General features: G+C 40.7%; 1 protein-coding gene across 1 annotated transcript in view; it reads left to right on the forward strand.

Moving 5' to 3' along the window:
* Positions 1-540: 540 nt before the first annotated feature.
* The window catches only part of GYPC (glycophorin C (Gerbich blood group)), a 33183-nt gene continuing 13475 nt past the window's right edge, over positions 541-20248 (forward strand). The window contains exon 1 of the mRNA XM_038143363.1: positions 541-769. Coding sequence (XP_037999291.1) covers positions 736-769 — 34 coding nt within the window. The 5' untranslated portion in view covers positions 541-735. The remainder of the gene's footprint in view (positions 770-20248) is intronic.

The following is a 20248-nucleotide window of genomic DNA, read 5'->3' on the forward strand; positions in this document are numbered from 1 at the left end:
AAACTGGAGCAGAGATTAAATATTTTGCCAAAGGTGCCATAGGAAGCCTGTGTCAGAGCCATGACTGGAGTCACTTGTGCTTCAGCCTGTGCTGTAGCCACAGGTTCCTACTTGTTTTGAGCACAATATAGATTCATGGTATATGCTGACATAACTACTTTGACCCAGTAAATGCCATCCTCAATTTTCACCTGTTAAAGGGACAGAATCAGTCAGACTGGGAGGGTTAAGGGGGATGATGAGCAACAAAAATTGAAAGTACTACTTTCAGTCTTACCCACTAATGGGTAAGAATTTTAGGAAAAGGAGTCAGCAGCAAGTTTTAAACTTAAAAGATATAACATCAACAGCAGTGGATCCAGGGGTTTGGGAAGTGGATTTAATAGGTGTGTCTAGATTTGGCTAAGAATGAAAAGAGCATTTTCTTTCCACTGGTTGCTGGCTAATAAAAGCAAAGGGGTGGAATACATCCAACTTGCAAAACTTGAATACAGTTACTGCTATCTGCAAATGGGTGCCCCTCCCCGCTCATGTGAGCTACACAGGCAAAAGAGAATGACACATGTGCTGTTTCCTTTTCCAGTTGTAAAGGGGTCAGGAGCCAGGCAAGGAGAGCCCGAACAAGAGGAGCATTTTCCTGGGTTCTTCCAGCTGTTCTGTTCAATCTCGCCGTCAGTTCTGAGCAGGGAAGAGAGACTGTCAGCACAAATAAGGCATTTTTCAAAGGCGTAAATTATGAGTTCCCAAAACAATGCGACATCTCAACCACGTGAGTACCCTTACCCCCCCTCCCCCCTTACAATAAGAGTGGATTTATCAGCCCGTCGCTTAAGGAACAGATTGTCTAATGCATTTGGTATGGGGGAAAAAAAGTAAGGAATGCCTGAGACTAATCCTGAAGGAAAAAAGTTGTGAAGAAGCTGTTTTCTTTCTTAGTTCTCTGTGTTTGTGTGTGCGCGTGTGTGAGGGAAGAACTGAAACAGGCTCTGCTAACTCTGGCTCCTGAACAGGACCAAGCAAAGTTAGTAACGCTTCCGCCTAAACCCCAGCTTAGAAAAGTTTCATGTGAATGTTTTTCCCTCCCCCCGCCTTCAGGAATGAAATTATAGAGCATTTTGAAAGCGTACTGACGCTTTTCTAAGATAGTAATGGTGCTGCCCAGCTTGTGTTTAAGAGTCTCAAGCTGTCTGTGTGTAACATGAGACTCAAGCCACAAACTGACAGTCTATATTTAAAGCCACAATGTGTTTCTGCTCCTGGAAATTTAGAAACACGGGCTTAAGGACAAGCAAATTGGTTTTTCAGCAAGAAAAGGTACAGGAGGGCAAGTCCTCTGTTTGCATAACTCTGCATATTTCAGTAAATTTTAAAAGAGAGAATTTGGCCTGAACAGTCAAGTGAGCCCAGAGGCTCAGCTGCACTATGGTAGTGTTCATTTTGGGACAGTATTAAAAAGAAAGGTGAAGGAAGGGATGGATTATGATTTGATAAGCTGTGAAAAACTCTTGAGATTTTGGTGCTGCAATTTTTTTTTCTTATGGCTTTAGTATGGTCTTTCTTGTTTTAATTCAAGAAAGTACGTTTGTTTTATTTTTAATAATAAACTGCCAATAGCAGAATTGTTTATCATACCATGACACCAATAATGAAGGCAGAAAGTACAGAGAGCACGGCTGGGAGCAGCCTTCAATTCAGGGTTTGATCCAGATACTGCTGTAAGGATATTTGTTCTGTATTGCTGTAGACACTGACAATGTTTCCCAAGCTTTGAATGAGGCAGGCTGATCCAGCAGAAAAGACACAGCAAGCAGAATCCCTGGCATCCCAACCAGCAATTTCTAGTTACCCTTTAGTCCTTTTTGCAGATTCTAACCAACAAGAAAGATTAGATGTTACCTTTGTATTTTATTCTACTTCATTCTGCAGTTTAGAATAGTATAGCTTGTTTTCTATTGCACCTTGTTTTCTGTTATAGCAAGGAAAGATACAGGCAGGCTAATTCAGCATTCTGAGAGCTTGGCACAGCTTGAGTAAATTAGTGCTATTGGTGCTCTCCAAGCTTGTCCAGGAGGGTGGTCATGACTCACTGAAGTTCTTCGTGTGTATTGTGAAATATCAACAAGGGTCCAGACCCAATCTTGTATATTTAGTGACAGGCTTGGCAAAGTGACACATCCAGGATCAGCTCTACAGTTCTGAATACATTACAAACAACCTCTCTGGCAGACCCAGGTTGTCAGACCCAACAGAAGGCCCTAGGGGGAAACCTGATGAGGAGTTAGTGCCCCTTGGGGCCTTTTGTCTGCTCATAATGAAAAAAAGACAGATGCATTAGGTTCTCCTGGGTTTTTTTCAAAATGCGGACAGGAATTCTCAACTTGAACTATTTTAAGATCATATGATTCTCTCCATGAAAATAAATTGCTTGCAATCCAGCTAGGAGTATTCTGGCTGAAAAAGTCATAATGTATTGTCTTTGGTTGGGTGTTTTGGTTTTGTTTTGTTTTGTTGTTTTTTTTTTTTAATTAGATGGATAAAATTTATAGATTAGGAACAAAAGTTAAAGGGAAGTCTGATAGTATCATATTTCTGTATAATGCATGTCTGGTGCATTGATAACGGTTGAAGTTTGGAGGGAAGGTCTTTGGGAAAAGAACCTTATTTCCTAGTAAAATTCCTGCTAATTTTGCAAGAAACAAGACAAGAAACAATTGAAAGTTCAGTGTATTGACAGGCACTGCGCAGCATGGACAGCAGATGTTTGCCAGAGAAGCAGAATAATTGGGAAAACAAATTTGCTTCATAGCTACAGTGAAAATCTTTCAGATGGATGTGAAAATGCATAAAATAATAATCAAAAACTTTTTGATATATATACTGATCATATGAATTCTTTGCTGAATACCTTCAGGTGAGACCACAGAGCAGCTGCCAACTGATGTAAACTGAACAGTGTTAAGTTACCTAATTGCTCACGTACTTTGTTTATCTCCTTGTGTTCACTAATGGCTGATAAATAATTTTATTCATTCTATAAATGCAGTATGATCCTGTCAATCCAGGGGGGAGCACACACTGTTTCAGATTTTAAATATTCAACTCTGTGGAGTCTGTAAATGTATTCTGCCCCTATACGGGGATGCCCCACCATCTCACCTTGGGCACTTCCCATGCCCAGCTCAGATATCCCCCAGACATCTGAGTGGGCTCTCTGTACACATAACAGAGGTGAGGAACGCAGTAACTGTGATGCATTTGCTTCCTGCTCACATGTACAAGCAGTAGCTGCCTGACCTAACTATGAAAGCTGAGGAACTCCACAGGTTTGGCAGTCTCAATTCAGCTGGCAGCTTTTGCCCTCTTCCTGTTAGACTGCAGTGACCCTATTTTGAGGCAGTGGGACAGCTCAAATGAGGTGAAGGATGAGGACAATAAACGTCACCAAGTCAAAGGTTCAGCCTGGGGAGGCAGTGATCTGTGCAAAGCCATCTTTATGGGTCAGAGGTGTTCACCCCTTTGGAGAAGGTGTTCTGCAATTGACAGGATTTCATCTGTACCCAGCAGCCTGGGAATGTTTATCTAGGGTCTCTTATACTCCAAATGCCAGCTGTCAAAGGAGTTAGTGGTTAAGGAGAACAGTTTGTGGAGGCTTTACTTCCTCATCACCCATCAACAGATAAGGTTCTGTTCCTGAGGGGATAGGGAAGCAGTGTGATGTGTGCAATGCAGAAGAATTGGCCCAAAAGGAAACCAAGAAGCAAGATGGGTCCTGAGGCCATGCCCCAGCCACAGAGGGAGGAAGAGGGTGAGGAAGAGGGTAAAGCAAAGCCTTCTTGAGCTGTATGTACTCCCTCTGCATTGCCAGCTGTCCTCCAGCAGTAACCCAGGCATTGCCCTGCTCAGGGGAGCAGAGTCTGGTGCTGCCTCTGTTTTACAAGCAGGAGGTCTTGGCTCCACAAGCCCAAGCTTCTCCACCTTCCCCAAGGACAGTTTGAGCTTCTGGCAAAATGAGTCACATATGTATCTGTCCCCTCTGAGACCTTGCAAAGGTGGCCTCAGATACAGGCAGAGTGACTTCTGGCTGTGAATGGGGAGTGTGGTTCTGAGAACAGCCCTGCCACATCTTCAACTCATAATGAGATATATTTTGGGGCTGCATACTCGTTCTTTTGTATGTTTCTGGAGCAATACCACTTGCCTTTCACACAGGGCTTGTGAAAAGCCTTGAATGAACCCTTCCAGTTTTTAATCATGTTATTCACACCTTGGCAATATATGTGATTTCACTGCCTTTAATCAACAGAAGTGCTTGCCTGTGACAGTAAGTGATAAACAAAACTAGAGGCTATTGATTGTGAAAATCTGGTCAACCTGTGAGCACTTATACACAAGGAAACCTACAGATTATAATAACCTCTCATTTTTAGCGCAGAAATCTCAAAACATATCCTAGAAGCATTGATGTAAATTGAATGTCTCTGCTTGTATGTTTGTTTCCCACCACTGGGCATATGAATTGGAAAATTTGGCTTTATACCCCAGGACTCTCCTGACACCCTCATTGTCTGACATATTTATGTGAAAGTCTAGGAATTGAAAGGCTCAGAATGCACCTAAATTTTCAGTAATTAACAGCAGAAATGTTGGCAAACCACTGAGCTGAAGAGAATAGGGAGCATGTCGACCCAAATAGAAGTCTGCTGGTTTAAAATACACAATTTTCATCATTGCTGGGCATCATTTAAAAAAAATACACAGTTGATGTTAAAGATTCGTGTTGTGGCTAGTTGTGTGCTTAAGCCTGTTAATATTATAGAATTATGTAGTGTCTGCATCTCATTGCTGATACTGCTGCACCTTTCTTTCTAGTCTCTTGTGTAACATACCCTGTATGCATAGCTGTTCAAATGACTGAGTCCAATCAGCAAAGTCTTTTGTAAAACAGGCTTTCAGAACTGCATTGTCTAATGAAAGTCTGTTTGTGTGTGTGCTCTGGGCAGTGCCTGCCTCTATTGTTGGGGAGGGATCAGTATTCCTATAGCGTGGAGAAATTCAAGCCAACAGAGGGATCTGATTGTTCTAGGTGCTGTACAGTCACCTCTGCTTCAAAAGGCTGGTAAAGAGGAGAGATTACAGGTGGGAGAGAAATGTCTGCTCTCCATGGACACTGCTGGTGAGGCAGCTTTTAGCTGGGAAAAGCTGGGGAGGTAGGAGTTGGTTTAAATCCAGCAGAATCACTGGTGCAACAGTTCTTTGCTTCCCACTGACGAATTCTGTAATGCACGCTCAGGAATAAAAACATAGCTCAGAAGTTATTTAGCAACTGGCCTGCTTGTTTCCCACAGAAAGATCAGAAAACTTTTGAAAACAGCATTTGACATGAGTAGAAAGTTTGTTTACAATTTTTTGCTTCACATACAAGTTGTGATAGAAAATGCATGAAAAACCCAGATGCCACAGTGACAAGAATATAGAAGCACCTTAGGAGGGCAAGTATTTGAGCAGCAGACAATTGTGTTTTACTTCCTTAATTTTCTAACTCAGATGAATTTGACACCATTACCCAAATAACGAGTAGATGAAAAATTCACCAGCTGCTAAGCATTCTGAAAAACTACTTGGAGAATGGAGAAAAGTGTCACCTGGAGAAATCAGGCTTTGTTTGCCAACAATTTATGAACACAAATGGAGGAAAGGTCTCTCTTCTCTGGATAATTTAGTTGTAACTGATAACTGCTTCAAGTACCAACACTGAAATGCTACAACAACAGACATGCAGCTCATAATTTCATGCTGAAATAAGATCTGGAGTCCTCTGTTTCTTGAAGAGTCGGCACAATCTAATTCACCCCAGATTCCTATCTCCTCTATGTTAGCATGGAAATCAAATACACTGCCTGTACTAAACTGATCCCTTATTGCAGATGTACCTTGCACATGTAGTTTCACCAATGAGACAGCTGGCTAAGTGATTTTCCTCTTAATTAATCATCTCATATGCAAAGGACTCCAGTTTCTCATATCTTCTTCTCTTCTGACATATGTTTCACCACAGGGTTCTTCCTGATGAAGCAGAAAGCTTCACTAAAAATCTCAATGGGTTAAACTTGTTCTGCTGCATTAGAGTTTTAAAGTGATTTTTCTTTCCTTTCCTCTGCCTCTCTTTTTCATCTTAAGAGGGAAAAAAGAATTCAGTTATTTCATGAGGGTCTCTACCTCTTTTTTCTCCAGATAAGCCCTGAAACTGAGTTAAGCTTTTTATCAGTAAGTTGCAGGGGGGCATTTGAACACACCCTGAGACAGTTCTTTGTTATTGTGAGTGATAAATGCCTGTTTTACTGGGGACTACATGTTTAAAATACCTAGTTTTATGAGACAGTCCACATCATACAGGACATGTTTGACTAGTCCACATCCATACAGAATCAGACATCAAATCATTACATATGTGGAGGTGTTTATAGTTGTGAGCAGAGACTCTTTCAGTAACACCAAACCTTGAAAATGAGTTTGAATTCTGTCCACATATATATACACACCCAGAGTGTATGAATATGCAATATACCTTATATCTGTATGCATACATATACAAAGATGTGTATTTATACCCATCATCCTTTCCACTACTTTTATGGCTTTATTTGTTCAGGTTTACATTCCTCCTCTAGCTCATCTGTGCTAGGAGAATTTGGTGGTTGCATCTTTAGGACAGCTTTCTAGAAATGCTGATCATATTAGTATATTCATACCAAAATTAAAGTTATTCTTTAAAAAACCTAGCCTCCTTCAGAAACAAAATACTTATTCAAGAATCAATTCAATCATGTTACATAATTCTGTGACACCCCCCCCCCCCCCAAACAGTTGAGAAGATTAATTTATGCTGGAAGAGATTTTACAGAATTGTTATTCCAGTTTAACTTTTTTTTTGTAGGCAAACTTCTCTGTGGTTCATCTCATTTTCTTTGAAAAGTGTTCTTACTAAGACAAAAGTAAGATGCTTCTTATCTGCTAATTGGATGTTTCAAAAATTTCAGTCACTTAAGAATGGATGAAAAAGTTCATGGCTGACTTTAGATAAACCAAATCATCCTTACGTGAGACAAATAGACCACAAATCGCTTAAACACAAGTGATTAAAGAGTTATCTGCCTGAATGAGTACAGTGAAAAAATATTTCTAGTGGATGGTGAATGGTACCATAAAATGTAGACATCCAAGAGTTCAGGCAACTTGTGTACATTTTCAAAAATTCTGATGTTTAAAATGACATGCTGGGTTTTTATATTTTATTTCTGTCTTCTAGAATATATTGCTGAATTCTGCTTTCAGGATTTTCTTAGCATGTGTTAGGGCTAGAAGTTTACCAATTTATTATGAAATAATCTAGTCTTTTATTTCCTGAAACTTTTTAACCAACACTCATGAGCTAGCTGAAGTTGCTCTTCTGTCAGTGCAAACGTAATGAGCACACTCCCTTTTCCATCCAACAAAGCGAGCAGGAAATTAAATCCTTGATGTATCTGGGGCCTCTCTCACACCTGCTCTCTCATATTGTCTAGTTCAGATATCCTCTGCACCTCCTAATCCTACCTGTCTGTCCCTTTCTTAGCCCACAAGTAAATGGTCATCTCTGAACATACCAGTGACACACAGGTCCCAGCTCTTAAATGCTGTTTCCCCCTTCTCTCAAGGACCTTCCACAGTGCTGCCAGTGGAAAGGAAGAAAATAACAAGTCAGGAAAACATAGATCTTTCCCTGTCACCATCTGGGCTGAGGCTTTGTTTCCTTTGGGAGTTGCCCTCTCTTCCACTCTCCCTCTTCTCTATTGATTTCTTTTTGCTCTCTCATCTTCACAGCTTGCTATGAAACAACACATCCCCTCTCCAGATCTTTCCTGTCATCACATAGCAGTTTTTATTTACCACTGGGCCATGCTTTTTACATTCTGAATCGCATGATTGGGAGGGATGATTATTGTCTATCTCACTTGAATTTCCATAATTATGTCAATGGCCTTTGATTTTTTGACTCTCTTGCATAAAAATCCAGTTTTCCCCACACTGAACTCATAGGGACCTTTTTTTTTTTGGTTTAAAGAACCTATACTACCAGTTACTAATGGCAATTAGGCCCTTGGTGGAAAGAGGGGCTATACACTAAATTAGGCTGTATCTCTCTGTACAGAAAACCCTGCATAACGTGTTGAGTACACCAGGAAACAAATCTGCAGGTGGGAACCAAGTCCCAGCTTTCCCTTTGCTTTGGGAAAAAAGGGGTTTTTCACTCTTTTGCAAAACCACTCAGTGTGCTCTGAACACTGTCACTTTTCCTGTTACTCAACTATCCCTGCTCCAGTAATGAAGAAGAGCAGAGTGAACAACTTCTGCTATCACCAAAGCCAGGAAGAACACCACGAGGTCAGGGAGAAGAGGGCCAGGTTGGCTGGGACTTTGAGCAACATGGTCTAGTGAAAGATGAAGCTGGCCGTGGAGGCGTGGTTAGAAACAGATGCTCTTTAATGCCCCTTCCCACCCAACCCATTCCATGATATTATGATTCAAAGGCTACTTGGTAGGTCCTTCTTGTGGAAGGTTGTCTCCGCCTAATGTGAAGAAATGAATTCTTTTGAAACCTTGCTGATTGCCTTTGGCACTTTACCATCTCCCTCCCACTAAAAGCTGTCTACTCATCATACCTACAGCTCAGGCAATAGGGAGTGACTGGACCCATGAACATCCTTTAAAAAGGGAAAAATACCCTTCTAGCTTACCTTTTCTATAACTGAATGGATCTGGTTCCTCACAACACCTCTTCCCAAGTCAACCATTCCACACCTTGACCCAGGAACCCAGATCTGATTTGTACTTGCTGTACAGGTGACAATTTAAATTACTACAAATCCAAGCCATTACCAAGAGGGTAGTGACAGATGGTGACTTGGCATGGTGAGAGATGAAAAAGATGGTGTTATACAGCCCCAAAAGAAGCTGGTTTTCTCATACCCTTGGTAATCTGAGTTTTTCCTCTGTCTCCAGCTCTCCAATTAATGTCTCTTTCCTTTCATGATTAATAGTAAGCTTTCCACTCACATCCTTCCCATTTCCTCTTGACAAAATAGTCTTCTTCGTTACAAAAGTGTATCCTATTTACTTTGTTTAGTAATTTCTCAGGGCAGAATGATCTCTCCCTCCATCTCCTTTCTAAACAAGAATCACCAAATAATTATTTGACACTTCAGTGCTCATGTGGCGCTGACCATATCTGTCTTCCCAAGTTACCTCATCAAGTTGCTGATTCTGGATAGAGATTCCAGCCTCCTGAAGCATGAAGATAAAATGCAAAAAACAACCTTAGGTATGACATCAACTGGTAATGCATATCAAGCTGGAAGGACTTTAGGGGTTTCTCCTTGAAAATATTTTTCCCCTAAACACATTTATTTGTATTCTCTGAGATAGTCTCTAGACTGTGGAGATCAAAGAGAGCAGGAAATCCAGCAGGGTTTTTAAGTGCATTAAAGGTACCGTGTTTCAAAGCCACACGCCTGAACATTTAAGCACCATGGAAGAAATGAAGTAGCAGGTGGTAATACCTGTAAACATGATTGTTCTAATCTTAATACTTTTCAATTTGTCAAAGCCTAACTGTGTGACAAAGAGCCAAAATAAAGGATGCTGTGTGCACATGCAGACACACACGAGAGCGTAAAACCCAAGGACACTGGCCAGCTTTGGGTTTTCTCTTTCAGCCACATTTCTAATCTTGTAAATCATTTACAGTAACAAGGATGAGTATTTACCAGACTTATGTGGAACCTGGCAAAGTTAAGTATGGAGTGCTTCTTGAGAGATTTGAATACAGAAATGTAGTTCCCTGCTACACTTCTTTTTTGCTGAGGTAAAAAATATAAAATACCATCCACCACAGAACGGTGGCATATCGTAAATGTCTGCATATCGTGAATATATAGAGAGAGACACAGTCTATAATGTTTTTCACTTAGCAAGTGAAACATTATATATGAGACATTATATATATATTTTCAGGTGCTTTCACAGAGTCAAAGTGAGACAAATTGAGACTATTTTTCTTTTTATTACTCCTAAAGAAATGATAAATATTAACAAGTGGTGTCCACTGGATCTAACCCCTTTCCTACCATAAGTTTCTGTGCATGTTTTCTGTACAGCTCTAGCTGTAAGTTGAAAATTTCATCACCTTAGATCACCCGATGTCCTGGCCTGTAATCAAATACCCAACTACTTCTGTGTCCTTCATTTTTCTGCAGAGTTTCTCAGGAAATGCCTTACTTACTGCAAGCTGCCATTGCAGTGCTGAAATCTGTTGTTGAGATACTTGTACCCCGGAACTTGAGATTGCTCATATTGATTTTATTGGGCTTTGTATCAGAATTTGCTGATTTCAGATCCTAAGTTTTTAATACGACTCTGCTTCAAATGCCTGGATTTAGCTCACAGCTGCCTTGTCTACTATCACCACAGATTTTATTGTAATAAAGTGATTTATGAATGGTAACTAGAGCTCTTGTAGGAAACACCGTTGAAGACTAGAGGTAGTAGGGAGCAAATAAAGACAAACTGATCCTGTATGCTCCCAAAGAAAACTTCCTGCTGATTCAAGGTTCTTGCACATTAAGTAAAGATGTCTGTGGCTCCTGAGCTCATTCCCCTGTGGATTAATGATCCATAAGAGATTCTTTGTACCAAGGAGGAGTAAATCACCCCTCCTGCTTTTGGCAGGCAGGAACATAACTGGGAAGATAAATGCTTTTACATTTCTCTGAACTTTGCTGTTGCTCCTGGGTAAAGGATTTCCCTTCTGGAATCCATTAAAATCTGTGAATCTCAGACAAAGACTCTTCTTCCTCCTCCCACGTTCTGTGTGAGATGCTTAATCTTGGCATTATGGGGACATAACCACTTGTGAGCTGGAAACAGAGCATGAGCTGAGCCCTTCTGCTCTCAAGGTACCTCCTCTGGCTTCCTTTGCTCGCAATGAATGAAACCTTTCATTGCGACAGCCTCTGACTTATGTCAGAAGGTTCGTGACTGACTGGAGCAACAATGGGTTGGCAGAGAGGTATGAAACTCTTTAAAATCTGTCATTGCTTAATAAATAAAGATCAGCTTAAAACACAAGGGAGAAAGTGAGATGAGGTACAGCTGCATGACACTGTTTTTAAGAAAAAAATGCAGCCTGGACTTTTCCTCCCTATTCCTCTCCATGAATTGCATTTCCTTTAAGAAAAAGGTCATGTCATCTTTCCCAGGCTGCTACAAGCCTTCCCCAGACAGGAAGCATATCCTGTGTCCTGTTTTCTCCAGACTCCAGTAGCAGAACAGACAGTAGTGCAACTTCCATGCTGCTGCTCCCACTGGGCTGTTTTTAAGTGACCTGAGTACCAAATCTCTGGCTGAATCTTCCCCCCACCTCTATCATGGTGCAGCCCCAGGGCCTTGCAGATCTGGCAGCTGCTGAAAATGGCTAGAGGGAGAAATACAAGCTCCTCCCTTTGGAGGTCTGGATGGCTATTTGTGTCAGATATGAAACTGCAGCAGTCACTGGGGGAAGATGTGGGGAAAAAGCACGTGTTCTGTAATTGAAGATTGTGTCTGTGATTTATTCCAGAAGAGAAGGGTACATTTTCCCCATTGAATGAGAAAAAGAGACTTGGAAACTGTAACAGGTAGCACATGCCCTTTTCCACCCAAGTGATTTTCTTCACAGCTCACACCTGAGAAGAAGCTGGGGATCAACCCTCCCCAGTCATGCCCTGCTGCCTGCACACAGAGAAAGGTGCAGGACTTGTGGGTGGCCAAGGGGAGTTTGCCAGGGAAATACAGATAAATGTGGGTGTTCAGCTTTGCAATTGATTTTGTTTTCCACTACTTGGCACTTCAGGGCACCAGCTTGCTGTCTGTGGACATGAGCATCCATATCCCTTAGAGGATAATTTGCTCCTACTCCCCCCTCCAATGAAAATATCCTTGGTGAGAGGAGATGTAGCAAGAAATGCAAACTGTCCCTTAACAGACACAAAGCCATGGCATGTCAGCTGTGGCTGAGGGTTATATGTCTCTCCAGACTCCCAGGGCCACACACATCTGTCTTTTCCATCCCCCAGCCTTGCAGGGATATTTCCAATCCATCTTCTAGCTAATGGGATTTGGTACCAATTTTCCCTGTCGTCTGTTTCACTGCCATTGCACGATGAAGTGATGTTGTAGCATTACCAGAGCTGCCTGTGTCTCCCTTAGCCCTCACCAGCTGTTAGGTTACACCACCATTAAGGAAAAGAGACTTCCTTTCCCAGGGACAATGCCACCTCTTCCCATCTGCTACAGAATCCATGACAAGTGATGGCCAATATGGGTTTGATCCTGATGGTGCTGGGTTTTCTTGACCAACCAGGACTTGTAATCTTTTTAATCTCTGCCCATGGAAGTGCTGCATGGAGCTGATGGGCTGTCTTACCCACTAGAGCCAGTAGCAGATGCTTAATGGAGAGTTAAAGCACAGGCCAACCATGAAGGGATCTGAGGAATGGGAAATTTTGAGCCAGAATTAGTAATTCAGTGTTTAAATGGGTGCCTTGGGGTATAAAAGCTTTTGCATTTACCAGAGTTTCTCATATGAAGTATTTTAACCTCCTGCTCACATCCAGACTTGGCGCTTGGCGGGACTGAGCCTTGTCTGCTGCTCTTCTTGAATGAGATCTTTTAATTTGGAGTTGAAAGAATTCAACCTTTGAAGCTCAGCATTACTGAATGCACAGCTGGTGGCAGGGAGCAGGGAACTCCTCTGTCCAGTTCTCCCAGGTAGTTCCAGTGCCTGCAGGGGTGTGTGACCATGACTTTATCGTTTTGTCCCCTCCATCTGTGCAGCAGCTGCCCACCCTAGCAATGATAAAGGCTTTTGTCTGAAGCCAGCTGTGCAGCCCAGCTCAGCACAAAGGTGCTGGTAAGCCTAGCCCCTGTCTTGGAATGCAGCCAGGGTAGGGAACATCTCTGCCACCCCTTCTTCCCTCCTCATTAAGCAGGCCTCCTATTTCTCAGGCAAAATTATCCAGTGTAAGGTCTTAAAGAGTTAAAGCCACACTGCTGTGTATGACCCTTCTTTATAAAGCATGTGCATCTCCCAGGGAGCACTTCTTGCTGATTTTCTCTTAAAGGGACTCTCAAGAGCAAAGAAGCAAGAAGGACAATCCTTAGAGCTCCTGCTTGTGTGTTTAACACTCGTGGGTGTAGCAGGGTAAGAGGGAAAGACTACCACTTGTGAAAGGAGCCAGGTGGATTTAGAAAGGCAGACATTCAGGTCTTGTGGAAGAAGGAATTAAAATTGACAGAGTGGACCTGTAAAGCTGGGGCCTGAGGCCTGTTTTATCCACATTTTAAGTTTTCTATTTGATCTATACAAACAGAACCAAAAAAATGCAAAAAAAGGAAGTGGGCTTTACTCCTCTCTTGTAACAGACACATACTCATGTCCAAGCCCTGCCATGGCATGAAGTACAGCACAGCTCCCCCTGAAATAAACTGCAGCTCACACATATCTCAGGGTGGAACTTGGCTCTTAAACAAAATTTAATGGGAGTCTGCTCTGGCTGAACTCTACTTATGACTTCATATTTTCCAGGGCTGTGCTGCTGCTGTTGGCTTGTTCATTTTTCTTTATTTTTTTCTTTTCATTCTCTTTATAGTAATAGGTGTTTCAGTGGGATAACTTGACCTTATGAGACTGTTCCAAAGCATACTTCTCTGGAGGCAGTGGTAAATAGTTTTGATATATTATGAAAGTGTTTTAAGAAATTTTCAGGCTGCCTCATGACTGCTTGAGAACGCAGACTTCTGCAACCTGTTAGGCAGCATCAACTGGTGAATTAAACTAGGAAGCTGGAAAGCAGAGAAGGTGGACAGAGGCTGTATATTATGGTTTTGGCTTGATTCTATCATGTTTCTCATATTCATAAAATAGAGTTTTCAAAACTTTCCCCATTGGCCCAACTGAGCAGGTGGAACATGTGAGAGAGTCGATTTCAAAGGAAGCAGAAGCAGTTTAGCAGAGAGAGCTCTTGCTAATCCCACCTTGGGTGTGAACCACTCGGTGTTTCACTTGGTGTATTGGGAAAGTGCCCTGCTTTGAGCCAGCAGGGCCAGCAGTGAGTGCTGCTGCTGCTTGGCCACAGAGCCCCATGGCTGCTGATGCAGCTGGGGAGGAGCAGCACCTCTGCAGGAAGGATAGCACAGGGTAATAGCTCTGCCCTAGGGTCCCCATGTGACAGCTGAGAGAGAGGCCTGACTTCTTAGTGCATTCCAATATAATCTTACATAGGAAATACCAAGCCCAACTCTTTCCATGGACTTCTAGAGCTACTGTAGTTCAAAGGAGTCACTGGACTCTGAATGCTCTGCTCAGAGCACTCTAGAAAAGAAGTCTCTCTCAGCCTTAACCAGCTGCTTTTCTCTTTATGCTTTTCTTCTGGAGAACTTGTTTTTCCTGCATGTAGATTTTTGATGTACTTCAACCACTCAAAAGAACATTCCTGCTTTTTGCCCTCTCTGTCTGCACCTAGCAAACCTCTCCCTGTTTATGACAGTCAGACTACAGATTGACTTGGATCAATTTGCCAATAAGTAAATAGCCTTCTAAGTAAACAGTAAATATGAGTAAATAAATAAATATTAAATGGGGAAGGGGCTTTCCTTTTGGTGAGCTGGTTTTCTGTTTGGAAGGAAAATGTTTAGGAACAAGAATGCCCTTTGCTGCACGAATGTAGTGGCCAGCTCAAATCACAATTCACTGTCAGCTTTCCTCCATGGATATTTCATACACTTGGAGCAGCCCAAAGGCTTTAAAGTAAGTGAAAAATATGTTGATCAGAGAAGTACCATAGCAAGCATTTGTTGCTATTGAAAACTACTAGACCATATTTTTTGCTTAATGACACACATTAATCCTCCATTGAAATTTACAGGGCTGTCCAAGCTGAATCTAGCTTTAAAAGTTAAAATACAGTCCAAACTATAAAAATGTAGCATTCTGACCAAAAAAAAGGTGCCAGAAAAAAGTCTCAGCATGTTCCTTTGTTTTTCCTTTGCTGTTTAAACTACTAAAGATGTCATCTACAAGCTTTGAAATGGTTTCAAAAACATGGCATTTTTAAAATTGGTGACCAGAATATGAATATTATCCAAGTACCCACTGCTACTTCTGTTTTCAGTCCAGTTTCCTAATGAAATGAGTCTTATGTGTTCCTGCTGTCTATCTGTCTGCCTAATCATCTGCTCATCCATCTGCCAGTTCTCATCAAGAACTTTTGGGTCCACCGACCAGTCTCAACCAGATTTGAAAGAGAAACAAGAGCTGTGGAAATTAATGTAATTTTCCATGTTGCATGAAAGTCAACACTGTCTACAGAGAGCCATTCAAGTGAACAGTAAAAAGAACTCCTTATTGGGAGATTAAACTAAATTAAGTCCTTTTCTACTTAAGAATGTAGCAGCATCAAGTTTTGGCATGATTAGTTTCCTTCCATAAACATGACTCCAACTTAACAGGCAAAAAACAGAGGGTAAGACCCCATTTAAGCACCTACAGGAGATATCAGACCCTTCTAACCAGGGCATGTTGAAAACTCTGCAAAAAAAAAAAAATGGGTCTCACTACCTCATAGCGAGGTTAAACCTTCACACAAGCTTTGGAAAGGGATGGTTAAGCAGTGCTAACAATAATGTTTGGGATTTCTTTTCCCTAATTATAGACTCTAGAAATTTAGGCTTCTTTAAGCTATTCTAAGTTTGCTTATTGGTTGATAGGAAGGAAATTCCCACACCATTCTCCAGGATTCACCACACTGTGTGGAGGCTGAATAGATCTTCTTGCAAGAAGGCATGTCAGAACAGAACAGAACAGAATAGCTCCAGCTGGAAGAGACACACAGCTATCATCTCAACCAACTTTCTATCAGTATCCTCCTGCAGCACCTGTGGAGGCATCTGAGATCACACAGACTCCTTTCCAGCAGCCAAACATCTCGTCAGGCTGGTTATTAGCCTCCCACCTACATGGTCCTTGACATTAGCAATAAACTGTTAATGAATTTCAGAAAATATAAATCTGTGCTGAAAAACATTTAGTATATGGCTTCAATGCAGGTCTTTTCATGCTTAGCTCTGTTAATGTGTTCAATATGCTATTTTCCAAATAATGCCAGACCGTTGTCCAAAAATAATACGCAAACGATCCCTTTTCCTTTTTTCCTCCAACGATTATTGCACAGTCTGTCTAGAATAGCTCAAATGAATGATAGATGGTAAAGAAATTTTGCTAAAATTCCTCAGCTCTGTTCAGACAGCTTGAACTGATATGGAAATGCTTTGCAGATAATAATGTGGCCTTTGTCTTTAGAGCAAATACGCAAAAGAAATCTCCATATTCATTGAAGAAATCTTGGGAAATAAGAAATATTGTTGCCCTGAGCTACTATTTGCCTTGCAAGTTCCTAAGGTGTTTCAATATGTTTTATTTTCTTTGTTTAATATGTTCAATATTCAAAGCATTTGGAAGATTGTTTCCACTACAGATATCTCCATTAATAATATTAATCTCATCTGTGCTCCAGGAAAGATCTCTGTGTCCCTGAAGAGCATATGCTAAACAACCTGACATTTCCACTTGCAACGCACAGTAGACAGCCTTAGGCAAGCACTGGTGTATGAGCTGGATGGAGCTGAATACAATTCATATCAAATAAGCCAGGGGACAGAGCACAGAGAACTCCTATTTCCAAGAATTATCACCTGTTGGACTGCTTTGCTACAAAATATTGACTGTGGGAATGAGCATTAATGAAGAAACCTGCCCGTGTTGGGAAAATTATTATACTTTTCTAAGGATAGGAGCCTGGTACTACATTCTTTGAACTCTTACAATATTAGCAGGCTTTCACCAGTTTCCAGGTGGTTTCTAGGTGACATTATGTGTAGTTTGATCGTATCATCTCTAGTTTAAGCACAAGGTCAAGCTCTTTCATCTCAATGAGAAATAGACATTTATCAGCCTCAGTAGAATAATGGCCGTGTTTCTATCTCAGCATGTTTGTGTTTATTAAAATGAGTTTTCTGCCAGCAACAGAGTCAGTGGAACACTCTTGCTTTTGGATCTATGCCTCCTAAATCCCACCCCCAGTACCTAAAGGCTCCCTCCCTCAGCAGCTCTCCAAGGGGAGGGGGAGCTGCAGGGTCTCTGGATCTCTGTGTCTGATGGCTGGAAAGCTCGGGTCTACTGGACTACTGACTGCTGCTAAACAGAGCTTTAAAATGCTGAGTCCTCGCTGCCTTTCCTTTAGTGCTGGGCTACTCTGGTCTTCCTTTTCTCTCCAGTCTGCAGTTTTCATGAAAATTGAAGCAGTCCTTATCTTTGCCTGCTTTTCCTTTAAAAACAGTTGGAGTTGAAGCATGGAGTCAAAATTTGTGAAGGATAAAAGGACAGTCAGGCAGATAGCAGGAACAGAGAAAAATCAGTGCAAAAATGCTGTTGAATGTATTTGATGAAAATGTTTCAAATTCTAGCAAGTAGTTCTGACTGTCTTAGTTAAGGGGACTAATTTTAACTAATGTTTGTCTTTGTGCCAAATCCATAAATGCTTAGTGCCATGTCCATAAAAGAGGGTATGTTTCAAATGTAAACCAAAACCTAATCTTTAGAATTTATTTTGGTCATAAAATCAAGCACAACAACATTAAGAAACAGAGATCACCTTATCCTCTTAAGAAACAATCAAAAGGCTTGAGAGTCTGGTCTGAGGCTGCTAGACCTGTTAGGTACAAATTAAAAGCTTGCCTTGGTAAATAATTACAAGCAGTTTAGCAGTTAAGTTGTCTTACTGCTTCATGTAACCACTTACACAAGGGACTAGGAAGGAATAATCACCTACTCCAAGATCTCCTGGCCTCTGACTGTTCACTAAAAGGTTCTGAGTCAAATTTTTATGCTTATGTTTTTAACATGAAAAGTTTAGATCAGTGGGGTATGCTGTTTTCATGAACTGCTTCTTGAGAATTATAAAATAATTATCAGCTACAGGTCATGAGATGGGCTTCCACTATGTCTGTGGTCAGCTGCTTGGATTACCTTATAGTCATCTGCAACACTTGCAATGATTAATCAGTTGAGCCAGCAACTCCTGTCTATTCAGCTTTGACCTCAGTGAAAGAGCAAATGGCTGGTTTGTTCCCATTTTGGTGCAACAAAAAATGAATAGAACTTTAAACTGTTGACTTTGGAGGAAAGTCAGGTAGAAATTAGCAAGAATCATCAGATTCACTGGATATTTAGTGTTTCTTTCAAAACCTCCCCAATTAAAAAGCCTTCAAAAGGAGTACTCTGCTCTGATGAAGAGGGAAAAGGTGGGAGGAGGAGAGGCAAAGGCAGGAAAATGTCCGGATCATGGACTGTATGTGACAGATTGATTCATACTCCATTTGTCACTCCTTCCTCAATGAAACAATTCCAGATCAATTTATCTTCCCCAGAAAGATGTTGTATATGGGCTGGCTTTGATGGCCATACAGGAAAAATGTAAATGATGGCCTGGTTACATTAAGCTATTTCCATGGAAAAGTAAGGAAATTTTGCAGTGATGTAACTATACCTATGAAAGAGACAAAACAGGACACAACTTCCAAATAGCCACATGCAGCATTTTTTCGATAGATTGGACCTTCTTCCAGGTTCTCACACTCCAAACACCTTTGTATGATAAGAAGGCAACATTTGGTCTTCAGACATTGAGCAGCTTTCTCATAGGAGCACAGCAAAAACTGGTCTCTGCAACATTTATAGTACTTCTAAGGGGGCATTGAGCATTTTAGTACTCTTGCCAGATGGACTTAATTGCCATCAGAATTGGTGGCAATTCTCAGGGTTCAACAACCCTGAGGAATGAAGTTAAAGTCTCCAGTAACTTCAAACAAAAAAAAAAAAAAAAAAAAACCCAAAAACAAACAACTACAACCAAAAAACAGTACATGGTTCAAATTCTTTTTCACTTCTTTTTGGGGGATAAATGGAAAAGTTTGTTAAAAAAAATCTGTATGTTTTTTAGTTTATATAATCCTTTAAAACATTTTTTTCTCTTTTTAAATTTGGTATGGTTTTTTATTTAAAAATATAGAATATCTGTTCATCTTAAAAATCATTATTATTTTTAATTTAAAATAGTTTCCCAAATTTCATTAATATTTTATCCTTTTCCCTCTTATCATTAAGGGATATCATATGATTATTTTTAGACAAGATGACTTTTAGTGTCTCTCTCCATCTCTGCTTTTCCCCAAGACCCAACGGCAATTCAGCTTCACAAAAGAAGGAGAAAATGTGTGAATGAAACCATTACTTCCACAAACATTGTAAAACAGATTTTCTTTTATTTACTTCATAACATTCTAGAGCTGTGAAAAACTATTTTGTAAGACTGTATACTAGAATCAAATGAGATTGAAATTATGTGCCAATCTAATTAAACTAATTTGATAACTGCTTTTTACCCTTTCTGTCCTATAAAGTGTCAAAAATCTTTAACAGACCTTTATTTGAATGAAACTGTACTTAGTCTATTTAGAATTAATGACAAAGTACTTGTTAGCTGGAATAACAAGAGAATTGGGCCTACAGCATTTTAATTTCATAGGTATCTTTAATCTGCATGATGTACCTTTCATTTTCAACACAATCCATTTACTTGTCCAAAAGATCATGTGATTGTTGTTGTTATATGACACCATTATTTTCCTTACAATAATTTGGTATACAAGTGGCAGCCAAATTATTCTGTCTCTTTTCCAGATTGACAGATGAGAAACTGTTCCTTAATTTTGAAAGAGCAGCCTTAATGTGTTTCATAGTCTAATGGGAGATGGTGATGACTTTTTCAGCCGAATATGTCAAATTGATGGGTTCAGGCTGATGACCCTTTGGGACAAGAGATGCCAGCTCTGGCAGGGCACTGCACACTTACTGGCAAATATTAAAATAGGTAATGACTTTTTTTTCACTCAGAACGGCCTCAGTGTGATGCATCTGATATTGTAATGGGCCAGAGAGCAGCTTGAGCAATTAACATATTTCTAACATGAAGTTTTCAGAAGTTGGTTCGACTCATTTTTACAGATGCAGCTGCAGTGAACCAGTTCTAACTATAGCTTGTAAATTAAATTGGTGTGC

This window comes from Motacilla alba, chromosome 7 (assembly GCF_015832195.1).
Source record: "Motacilla alba alba isolate MOTALB_02 chromosome 7, Motacilla_alba_V1.0_pri, whole genome shotgun sequence".
In the NCBI taxonomy this organism is placed as follows: Eukaryota; Metazoa; Chordata; class Aves; order Passeriformes; family Motacillidae; genus Motacilla; species Motacilla alba.